At 36.9% G+C, this 12723-nt stretch overlaps 1 protein-coding gene across 2 annotated transcripts in view; it reads right to left on the bottom strand.

Moving 5' to 3' along the window:
- LOC143256882 (E3 ubiquitin-protein ligase MARCHF6-like) overlaps positions 1-12723 on the bottom strand; it is an 89766-nt gene that overhangs the window by 37169 nt on the left and 39874 nt on the right. For both annotated transcript variants that reach the window (XM_076514692.1, XM_076514691.1), the window contains exons 13-15: positions 11821-12024; positions 11454-11605; positions 10310-10493 (exon numbers count right to left, since the gene is read on the bottom strand). In XM_076514692.1, coding sequence (XP_076370807.1) covers positions 10310-10493; positions 11454-11605; positions 11821-12024 — 540 coding nt within the window. The remainder of the gene's footprint in view (positions 1-10309; positions 10494-11453; positions 11606-11820; positions 12025-12723) is intronic.

Genomic DNA, 12723 nt, shown 5'->3' with positions numbered 1-12723 from the left:
TGCCAGATCCGGTTGAAAACAATCAGAAGGACATCAAGAGAAGCAGGAGATAGATGGTGCAGCATGTCATAATGAATATCATCAGGTCCAACAGACGTACTGGCAGACCGATGAAGGGCCATTTTTAGTTCCACCAGGGTAAAGGGACAATTATAGTCAAAGAAACAGTCAGTTCGAAAGGAAAGAGGTGATCGCTCTGCCCGAGTCTTGATGGCCAGGAAGGTGGAGGAACAAGCAGAAGTGCTAGATACCCAGCAAAAGCTTTCACCTAGAGTGTTAGCAATGTTCTGAACATCAGTCACCTCCTTACCATCAGAGAGTAAAATCGAGAGGGGATAGAATTGTAGTGTCCATTAACCTTTCGAATCCTGTCCCATATGATCTTGGAACTGGTGGTAGAAGATATACTGGTTGTGAACTTAATCCAAGATTCCTTCTGGCTGTGACGTCTTACCCACCTAGCATGTGCACGGGCCCGTTGGAAAGCAACCCGGTTTGAAAGTGTGGGATATCTACGAAAAGTATCCCAGGCCCACTTTTGAACCTTCCGTGCTAAGTGGCAAGCAGGATTCCACCACGGACAAGGATATCGTGGAAAACGTGTTGAGGTTTTAGGAATACACTGAGCAGCTGCATGTGTAATACAGTCAGTTACTGCTGCTACACAGTCGTCTATTGATGGCTGATTTACGATGACAGGATCAACTTCTGCGAGAGCAGTGAAAGTGGACCAGTCTGCCTGATCCAGCTTCCACCGGGCATGCGGGTAGGGTGGCATCGACCACGCCAGTCTCTCTCAAAAGGATCGGAAAATGATCACTGCCTAGTGGATTACTGTCAACCCTCCATGAAAAATGGGAGAATAATGAAGGGGAGCAAACTGAGAGATCAATAGCGGTAAAGGACTGACTAGGTGCATGAAAGTAAGTGGAAGAACCAGTATTGAAAAGAGAAAGATTGTGATCAGAGAGCATCCGCTCTACAGATCGGCCCCTCCCATCAATAATAGCACTTCCCCAGAGGGGATGATGTCCATTAAAATCCCCTAGGATTAGAAATGGAGATGGCAATTGTTCAACGAGAGCATCAAGATCTGATTGATCATATGTCTTTCCAGGGGACAGGTACAGAGAACAAACAGTGATGGTATGACCCAAGGAAACGCAGATGGCTACAGCCTCCTAGGGTTTGTTGAGTGACAAAGACAGGGTGGGCACGTGTTGATCAACCAACAGTGCCACCCCTCCATGTACTCGACCATCACACAACCTGTCATTTCTGTACAGAGAAAACTGCCGAATGGAGACAGTATCAGCAGTTTTGAGAAATGTTTCTTGTAAAGAAAGACAAACAGGATGGTAGGAAGCAATCAGCGTTTTGATATCATCCAGATTAGAACGTAAACCTCGACAGTTCCATTGTATCAAGGTGGCCATTTTTAAGAACGGTTAGGTGAAGTGGCTGGAGAACCCTTCGGTTTACGACCACGTCTTTTTTCTTTACTGTCTTTAGTCGGAGGAGGTCTATCAACCTCCATGGATCCTGCTCTGGGCAGGTTTTTGTTATTGGAAGGGGAATCCAGTGACTGAGGACACGAACGAATAATTGTTTTGTCTCTTGTGGTGGGAGAAAAAGATGTATCAGAAGAAATGCCTGTATTTGAAACTGAAGGACGTGGATCTTGAGGTTTGTTGGAAGGTATGGGAGGAACAGAGATAGGTGTGGAAGTCGATTCATCAACCTTTTTAACCACGGAGGTCAAAAGGCTTTTCATTTGTTTTGAAAACGATTCTCTTGGAGGCACAGAAAGATCTGTCTGCACTCCCACTGTAGTTGTGGAATGAAGTGCAGCAGCATATGTCCGAGATGGTGTTGTGGACAGCAATTTCCGAGCCTCAGGATAACTAATGTTATGTGTTGTTTTCAAACGCTGCACCTCTTTTTCCTCCAACCATTTTGGGCAAGAATGAAAGTAAGAGGGGTGAGAACCATTGCAGTTTACACAATGTGGGTTCATGTCACAGTCATACGCGTGGTCCTTGCCTCCACAACGAGTACATGTCAGGGAACCACGACAGGATGTCTTTGAGTGGCCGAATCTCTGACATTGGAAACATCGAAGAGGGTTTGGTATGTATGGCCGAACCCTGCAATGAGATAACCTGCCTTGATGGTGGCAGGTGCACGTGGTGAAGTAAATGTTAAAACGAGGGTATTTGTTGGCAGTGTAATTCCATCTTTGCAGTGGAGATGCCTCACTGCAGAAACTCCTTGAGTGGAGAGACCAGCGAGAATCTCTGACTCGGGAACGTTCTTCAAATCCCTTTCAACAATAACTCCTCCTGAAGAATTCAAGGTAGCATGGGGTGTAACCTCAATAGGTATATCCCCAATTGCCTTTGAATTCAAGAGGAGTTCACTGTGTTGGGATGTGGATGTTTCAACCAGTATGTCACCAGATCGAAGTTTCTTTACTGATTTTGGAGAGCCAGCAAGTCCCTCTAGTCCCTTTTGAATAAAAAAAGGGGACATTTGCCCTAAAGGTTTTCCAAAAGAGAATGTAATATAAGAAAATGAGGTACGTGTGTTACTGATGTTGAAGATTGCTGTTCTGAGTATTCAAGACGTGGTTGCTTACCCATTGACTGTTTTTTTACAATTTTATTTAAATTTTTTAGAGGATCCATAGGAAAAAGAAAAAATTTCGGTACCCACTGACCCCACCCACCATGGAGCCCTACAAGGGGACGCACTACAAAGTCACGCAAGGACAATGCAGCAACGCCAGGGTTTCGTGAGCACTATACCCAAACAGCAGCATCAGGCACAATGTCCACAACACCCGTTGAGAACTTCCAACACTGGTACTTGGTTGACTCTAGCCCAAGTGGACCAGCCGATTGACCCAAGGGGGGCCACCCAAAGGCCGCCCGTCTACAGGAATTCGAGGCCAAAGTGGTGTGTTAGGGTTGGACCCCTCAACCACCAGGATCCTCTCTTCCCCTTCACGGGTCGCCACGCACAGCAAACACGTGGGTGGATGTTTAGATCCCAGAGAAGGTAACCAGATAGAACAGAACCTTCCCTGGGAGGTCCCCTCACCACGTACAGGAATCCACACCGAGGGGCTCCTCTAGTGAAATTTGGGGGTAATGTACACATGGGAGTGCTGAGGAACAGTACTTTGGAAACAGTGCAACAGTTAAATAAAGTTCTCCAAACTTTTAAAAGCAAACAGATCCTATTTTATTCAATCCAATGATAAGCAGAGACAGACTGGATCCACTCATGCTTTACTCATGATAGTTCACAAAGTATCCAGCACAGTACAGTAACACAATCCAGTCAAACTCTAAGCAATCTTTAGGAAAACCATTTCTACATAGCATGTTGCAACCCAGATAAAGTATATTGAATTAGTAGTTTCTAGTGCAGAATTGGTTTGCCAAAAGCACACCTGTTTGGGTAACACTCACTACAAAGTAGGATTCTGTGAAAAAAAGTTAAAGAACCCTGAAAGGTAAAGATAAGAGTAACAATGTAAATTCTCACCCCTTTGTAACTCTAGTGAAAGTGATTACAATAGTTATAGAGATATTCAAAAATCCTCATATGATGATACTGCCAGATTATGCAAGTATGCATGATAAAACTATTGGGGAAGGTCCATATACTAGCCCAAAAAAAATCCTTTAGCAGGCAATTCAACTGGGCCATTAAAGACATAGAAATGTCATGAATCTGATTAGATGCAACTCAAGAAGTCACCTCACCTTCAAAGAGAGCCCAAAATAAGTGATATGGATCAATTTAATAATCACATTGTCAATGTAACCACAGAAAAACCTGGGAACTGAATGATTCCAATGAATAAAAAATTGTCTAGCATCTCTAAAGGCACTAGTGTGGGCAACAAAACGATTAAGATCTTCACTGGATATAACAAATGATCAAAATCCATTCAGTTATAGAAGTGGAAAACAGTGATCAGATTAATTGGTGAAAAGGATTTATCCCCCTTCCTCCCTGGCTGACAGTGTCTTAGGGAAGAAGAACTGGTCTAAAGACATAGGTAGAATGATAAAACATCCTGTACATAAACAATGAAAACCATTCCAATTGGTGATGTCTGAAGGTCAGCAGCAATGAAAATAAATATTCAGAGAAAGATGATATATGGTACATTAGGCTAAGGTCTCAAATATGTTAAGAAAGGGCCTGTAATGTCATCTTAATAAACCAGTTAGGAAGCTGGAATGGTAATTTAGAATAAAGGACTCAAAAATGATCTGAGGAAGCCAGGGAGTAATAGGCACTTAAAGAATCTTTGTCTTGAGTATTGAACAGTAGCTGATAAGGCCACCTTATAAAGGGAAGTTGTGGAAGATGCAAAGCCCTCAGAAGGAAGAGCCAGGTCAAAAAAAAAAAGTTATTGTTAGCTCTACTCAATGAAAGAAGTTCAACCTCCTCTAAATACAACTTTGCTGACATATGCACCATTTCCATTGGCAAATGTCCATCGTGGGACTAATTAAAGACTAAGTCACATGACAACCTGAGAAATTAAACCCTGACATTGTATGAAAGGCTGCCTAACCTCCATGCCTGAAGCATGAGCTTCTGGATAGTTGGTATCATGTCAGATCATGGCTGCCTCCACAAAAATGGCCAAAGAGAAAGTTGAAGATCTGGGCACTCCTGAAAGTATTACAGAAGCAGAAACAAGGGATAATTGCCAAGGAGGTACAATCAAAGGACCTGACAATGGATAGAAATAATCATAGTTAGTACCTTGGCTAACATACAAATTGGTGGGAATGCCTAGAATTGCAATTCTGTCTCATCCTAATGAAATGCATCCATTGCCAAAGCCCAAAGATGAAGCACTGCTGACCAAATTGCCAGTAGTTTAATGTTCCAAAATTAGAACCAATCTAACAGAAAACCTCATGATGCAGAATGGATGCTGTTGAGAGAATCTGTTTGGGGCAAGACGATGAATTTGTTACTGCAGTCATCTCCTGTGGAACAAGGCAAGTTATTAGGGTGACAGACTAGTGTGTTCCTGAGAAAGGAGATCCAAGGTCTGAAAACAAAAGGCCCTGCACTAAGTCACAAAGTACCCCTTTGATAGGAAATGAAAGACACCATTATGTAGTTGTCGGATTGAAGCCTGATGATTTTCCCCTAAATGAGCCCAGACCATGAAGCATCACCCTTTGAAGGATAAGAAGGTCTAAAACATTGTGTAGGGAAGTCTCTTCTTCTTTGCATAGACCCTGAAATTCGTGACATAATGAACAAAATACTCAGAGTGATGACATATTAAGTTAGAGCAACAACAGATGCTTCAGCTCTGAAAATGAAGTCTGCCTTGGTTGTTTCTGAAAGTAGAATCTAGATGTGGACAAGATGATGCCAGAAATAGCCAGTCATACATGAAACAATGTATGCACAGAGTTAGGGAATGAAGATGATAAGAAACTGCTCTCACAATTCAGCAGAATCCATGTGGTATCAATGCCAGTTGGAACGTAAAAACCCTGAACCTTGTACACAAAACATGCCAATAGTGGCAGGATGCCACCACTATGGCAATGTGTAGATAGGAGCTGATGACATCAAACTTGGACATTCACAATCCTAGTAAAAAATGGCAACTCAAAGTGAGAAATGAGACACTTGTGAACCTTGGAGAATATAGGAATTGATATAAATGAAAAATATTGATGACTGAATACCAACCACCTGTCTTGGATATTAACACTTTTATTGATAAGCAGTGAACAACATTTCAACCTTCCTAGGTCATCTTCAGGTTAACAAAAAAGATGCCCTGGAAAATGACCTAAATATGACCTAGGAAGGTTGAAACATTGTTTTATGCTTATCAATAAAAGTGTTAATACCCATACCAGCCATTCTGTCACTTTAGCAAGCACAAGAAGACAGGAATAAAACTCCAAAATAACTGGCATGACTTTCTTTCTCTCTACCCATACCAACCAAACTCTGATAGCTAGAGAATTAATTTACAAAATCCAACCATCTGTGGTAGATGAAAATTGAACATGTTGGGTGGATAATGGAGGTAAAAATGTAACATAATGACTATTATTGACATATAGATGTGTGGTGCCAATGAATCTGTGGTGACGATTTAATACATGTCCAGAAATTCTCTAAATCAAACCTCCACAAACCCTAATGGCATACAATTGACACTGACATTGCAGGTAGCAATCTGAACCAGCAGCAGAACCCTTGGTTATGGACAGAATCTATTGTAGGTATCAATGGACCAAGGAACTGATGTCAGTGGTCAGTACCCTTGAGCAGGATACAACTATTGTACACCAATGGCAACAGAGAAGTCAATGAAGAAGCCCAAAATCAAACTAATGTGCATGCTAAAAATGGTTCCAGCTAGCCATCAATGGACTTGGTGATCATGAGAGTCTTCAACAAATTTAGTGTTAGGAAAACAACACAATGGACTATATAATTGCAATTCAGTGAACTTGCTGCTGTTCCACTAGAAAGCATTGATCTATCTAGGTAAACTACAAACTCCACTCAAGAACGCCTATCTTACAAGAGCAGACATACTCTTTGAGAGTTGGAATATGGTACCATCTGACAGTGGTAAGCTAAATCACATAGTTTCAACAACTGTGGCAGATAATAAATAGCTATCTCTTTATATAAATTACCAGAAAATTTCCCTCTTTTAACCACAAAGTCAGTGGATGAAGGAAAAACTAAGTATCTGCTCTGATCTTTCAGCCAATAAGTAAGGTACAGGCTCAATTTCAACTGGTGAAAGACACAAAACATCACACACTCAATGGATCAACAAAAGAAAAAGAGCCTGATTTCTCCAAGCCCATTCCCTGGGCTGTGGTTTCGCTTACCATTTGAAAAAAAATAGAACAAAAGAAGGCAGATGAAAAAGAGAATCTAAATTATCTGAAAACATTCAAGACTCTGAATCTCCCAGAGAAACACCACAAAAACAAATAAATGTCCCCCATCCCTCTGTGAATAAGATCACTGACAGTCTGAACCAAGAGTGAGTGGTTCCCCATACTTGTTGAATGATGCTAGATAACTGAGCACTTAGATTTTGCTATAAATGTTTATACTCTTTTATTTTTTAAAAAATACACATTACCATATATAATATCCTCCATTTTAGACACTCCAAGAATACAATGAAAACATAATTCAATCCACACATATTCTACATTTGAAAGAACTAAACTGAATTTTATAATTCAGACATCAATATCAGATCCATAAGGTTGATCACTCACAAAATCAGAGTCTACACATAATATCACTTCTTAACACTCTCAATATGGGTAGATCAAAGTGTGCATGTCATGACTTTTATATTCCAAATATAATTACTTTTTTATTATCATTGTGTACAAATAAACTTAACATCAAAATCCAGTTAATAAATCAAATTTTAAATTGCATAAAATGTAAATTATTTTTAAAAATGTTATAAAGAAACATTTTAAAAAATCCTCTTTTCCCCTGTTTGAAAATTGTGACATATCTTCTGTATATCTTCCCTTTTCTCTACTTTGTTTAACACCCCACTGAAAAGTATGGAATTAAATTATAATTATAATATAGATATAACTAAGGCAAAGCATATTTTTTATAGCTATCAGGCTGACTTGCCACGCCCAACTAGCACATCCCCCTCTTTCACAAGTTGCTAATAGTTCTCTTTGACATTTTATACTATATCATTTGTAATCAATAAAAAGTCAAGGTTGTAATTTATCAATTGATGTATTTATTATATCACATCATTTTCTTTACAAACTATTGCCTACTTCCTTCCTCTCCTGTTTAAAAAGTTACTACAGGGTGTTCGGAAAGTCACTGTGCAGTTTTGTAATCATATTTTATTATATTTCAGATTTTGATCCCAATATGGTTTAAACAACTGAAGAATGTGTATGGCTCGTCGAACACGTATTCCGAGAAGGTAGTAGATACACAGATGTGGTGCAACAGCGATTTCCTGAAAAATTCCTAGATACACCTGTTCCACATCGCAATGCAGTTCATAACCTTGTTGATAAGTTTCGAGAAACAGGATCAGTGGATGATGCCAAACGCTGTGGAAGGCCAGCAAAGCTATCGGAGGAGAAAATGTTGGATATTTCTGACAGTGTGATGCAGAGTACATTGAAATCATTACGAAAGTTAGCTCAGCAGTATGATATTGGTTTTGGAACTGCTCATAAGGCTGTCAGAAAGAAATTAAAGCTCTTCCCATACAAAATAATGGTAGTACAAGAACTGGAAGCAACTGATAATGAAAAACGAATATGCTATTGCAGATGGTTTAACCGATTTATCGAAGAGAATACAGCTAATGTGTTAGATGTGACCTTTTTCACCGACGAAGCATGGTTCCATCTCTCGGGTTACGTTAATTCACAAAATTCAAGATTGTGGTCATTCGATAATCCTCACAGTTTGCATGAAACACCCCTACATGATTTCAAGGTTGGTGTGTGGGTTGTGATCTCCAGACATCGAATTGTTGGCCCTATTTTCTTTATGAACACAATAAACAGCAAGCACTATTGTTCAGAGATTCTTCACACCTTCATCGGTCAGATGACAAGTGATGAAATTAATTACTCATGGTTTCAACAGGATGGTGCTACTGCCCACACATCTTACAGATCTATGCAGTTATTAAAGGAATTTTTTGAGACCACATTATTTCCAAAGACATGTGGCCCCCACGCTTACCAGATCTTAATCCACCAGACTTTTATCTATGGGGAGCAGCAGTGTATCAAGATCATCCACTCACTCTGGATGACTTGAAAGCAGCGATAACAGCATTCATTCAGTCTATTTCAAGCCAGCAACTGATAGCGGTGCTTAGAAACAAAATAAGAAGGATTCAAGCCTCTATTGATGCCAGCAGGGGTCACTTTCAACATTGTTCATAATTGTCATTCATATTTACTTCCTGTATTCTATACTGAAACATGTCTGTTAATAAATATAAAAGTGCACAGTGACTTTCCGAACACCCTGTATTACTGATCTAAATCAACAAGCTCTACTAAATTTTTAAAAGCTTTTATGTCATAGATATAAACCCAAATAAATTATTATAATTATAGAATGTTTTTTATTTTGTGCATGTAATTATTGTGTGTTCTGTCTTCTTAGATGCATTATTTAAGTATTAGTACCAGTAGAATATAAAAGAAGGCTTAAATTTCACCAGTAACTGAGAGAAATGAAAAAAAAAGTAGCTAAAATATAAAAATGTGAAACATATTAGGTAAGATAATGAAATATAATGCAAATTCTTATGAGGTATTCTCACTAGCAGTTTGTGTGTTACATCATTCCATATGGTAATGTGATCTACACATTTTCCAAGTGATTTATTGCTTTGTGTGGCAAGAGTATTAGACATAGGCCAAAGGGTAATAACAATACAATCATGTATATTTAGAAGTATACTGTTATAATCTTTAAGCTATTTAGGATAAATAATTGTCGTTTTGTATTACAATTTGCAATCTTTCTAGATAGAAAACAAAGGGCAATTTAGATTTATTTTGTATTTCTTCACGGCAGTTACAAGGTCAGTCAAGTTGACTGAATGCATGTACAACTTGGGTAGTGAAAATAACAGATAAAAGATAAAGTTTTACTGAAAAAAGAAAAGTTTAATATTTATTTAAAAGGCTTTAAAAATTATCCAATCAGACAATTTTCAGATGAAGAAAATTATTTCTAATCTCAGCAGGAAAATCACTTTGCACTCAGAGCAATTACCACTGATTCCATATTTTCACTTATGATTTTTAGTAAAAATACTTAATTAATAAATTTAATAAATATTACTTTAAATATAATGAATGTTATATAATAAACATAATAAATGTAAAATTTAATAAATAAAACATATTATTGTTATCGTATAGAAACCGGTGACTTAAGGGTTACAAGGTTGTTCACATCAACCAAGTCTGTAACTAGAGGGTTAATAACTACAGTGATTCAGTTAAAGCTCTGTAAATAATGTGGATAACACAAGTACAGTACCACATATCACAAGAATAATGAAACATAATATTTATGGAATCACACACCACAGTTTAAACTGCCTCATAATCAAACTGTCACCTGGAATCTAACATGAACATGCTAGAAAACATAAATTCGTCATCAAATTTGTGATTTTTTTCTTTTTTTTTCCTACAAAACCTTTCTTGTTTAATTCACCAATATATTTGTTAAAACCTACCTGCTTATAAATGACTCTTGTTCCAGAAAAACAAAGATGAATACCAAGATGATACAATACATTGAATATCCAACCACTGATGAATGATTTAAAGAGTTGATAAAACAGATTTTTATCAAACATTAATGGCAGGAAAACTTGCAGGATCACAATTTCTAGAGACAGTTCATTCACTATTTCCTCACTAAAAAAAATCAAATATAAAAAGGTTTTGTACCACAACTTCTAGTGTCTTATCATTTTAAATATTCAATTTGCATATATATATATATATATATATAAAGACACACACTTTGGTTTCACACTTTGAATTTACTATATAAACTTAAAAACTGAAACAGAGGTGGCCAAATTAAGGTAAACTATAGGCGTTTCAAGTTTGTGTATAAAATAAAACATCTTGCATTCAGAAAGCAAATGTAATTTTCAATTCGAATGGCACTTTATGTGTATGTGACTTAAACTACTACATTAGAGACCTCCTAGCATTCATATATAGCCATCTTTAATTTTGAACAACTGATTATAGGAAAGCAAGTAGTATTTTCCATTACAATGTCTAGTCTATCTCTTTTAACGAAACAATATTTAATGCCCTTTTTAAAATTAATCTAGCTTATATTTAAAATTAAATAAAAATAAATTCATTTACATAACACATTTTACAAGATAAATTAGTTACAATTAAACACAACAGCTTCTACTTAATCAACTAATCAGTTGTTTAATTGTTTAGCTGTTTTAACTGCTGATAAACAATTATTGTAAATGCATCATTTATTTGATAAATTAGGGCTTAATAAGTTGGTTGCTCACATAAAAGAATTTTTTTGTTTATATCATACATTTAATACACAATGTTGTTTAATTATGCAAAAACAATATTTGTGTCCTCTATTTACAATTAGTAACAATGTTTGCCACTAAACACTTTTACCTAGCTGGTAGAATTCTGTTTCAGTTTGTAGATGGTTGGAAAGCACCATCCACATGATAATAGATCACCCTTCTGAGGGTAATATATCTAAAAAACAAATTTAAGAAATTCTGGGGAAACTGCAACTTAACTGCATAAAAATAATAACTCACAAACTCTGATATAACTATAAAATGTACTCCTTCTGCACATGAATGCTATACTTACCTAGAAAGTGGTATACAGAAAGGTAGAACCGTTGGCAAATACTTAGTAATAGACCAAGCAGGAAAACAGATCATCAACCATGTAACTGCCATATAAAGAGTGAAAAACACAAGCACTTCCTTTACTTCCTGGAAAACTGATGACATTATGAACTGTAAAAGTAATAAGTTGCTTTTCTGTGTAACTAAACTCAACTGTAAGAGAATAACATAACTAGATACAAACTGGAAATCTAATGTCTATCATATTCAGATCTGTAAAATGTCACTAACTACACTTAAGAGACATTCAGATCCTGAAACTTATCCCATGTTCACATGTTAAAATTCAAATAAAACCAAACTAGCAGTGTTTACTACTAACTTACATTATGTACTGCAGAGAATTCCAGGTCATAGAGTGATGGAAGAAATCTGCAAGATTTTTGTTGTAGTATATCACGCAATAACACAATGAAGGAAGAGAAGATGTAAACCATAGTAACACCAACCATCCAGTAAACCAACACAGATAACTTTGGAGAAGACTTGAAGCTATTTTTAATATCTTGGGAAGTTCTACCAGTAACAGACTGAAAAAATAAAAACTAGAGATTAATAACATCAATTAAATTTATCATAAAATTACAATTTCCCCTGTTCAACCCTAAAGAAAGAGCCTAAGTTTCCCGAATATATTCAATTACTGAGTTTCTTTAATTGCAATTTACAAATAAGCATATTCAGTGAAAAAAGAATTTTTCATCATCAACTGTTTTATATTTTATGTAACTTTAGATTTAACTGGAAATTAATATATGCCCAATTCAGTAGAGATCTATCATACTGTTGTAAAATTTCAATATTTCAAAACATGTTTTAACACCACAGATGCCAAACAAGAAGTGAAAATGAATTAATCTGCATAGAGGAAGACAGCTGTGCTAAGAGTTGTGTTGATCTACTGGTGGAAGGTTGTTGCATGCTCATTTACATACAGTTATACAGCTGCTTCATGTGAGGATAGAAGGTTAATGGATATTAAAAATATCCACATACAGAGAATAGTACAAGTCAAGAAAAGCTATTATGTGAAAAGAGATAAGATATTGTATTGGAATTATTGAAATTCTATGCTTGACAAGTATATCAACTGTGCTAAAGAAAACCTCATAAACACAACCTCAACAAATGAAATAAAGTCACACCAGAGATTGATAAAATTCATATACACAATGCCCCAAAGATGCCAAACTGTTACTGATGCCAAAAATGACCACACTAAAGAAACT

The sequence above is a fragment of the Tachypleus tridentatus genome, chromosome 7 (assembly GCF_004210375.1).
Source record: "Tachypleus tridentatus isolate NWPU-2018 chromosome 7, ASM421037v1, whole genome shotgun sequence".
NCBI lineage: Eukaryota > Metazoa > Arthropoda > Merostomata > Xiphosura > Limulidae > Tachypleus > Tachypleus tridentatus.
The sequence above is the reverse complement of the archived record's forward strand: the minus strand, read 5'-3'. Positions and strand labels throughout refer to the sequence as shown.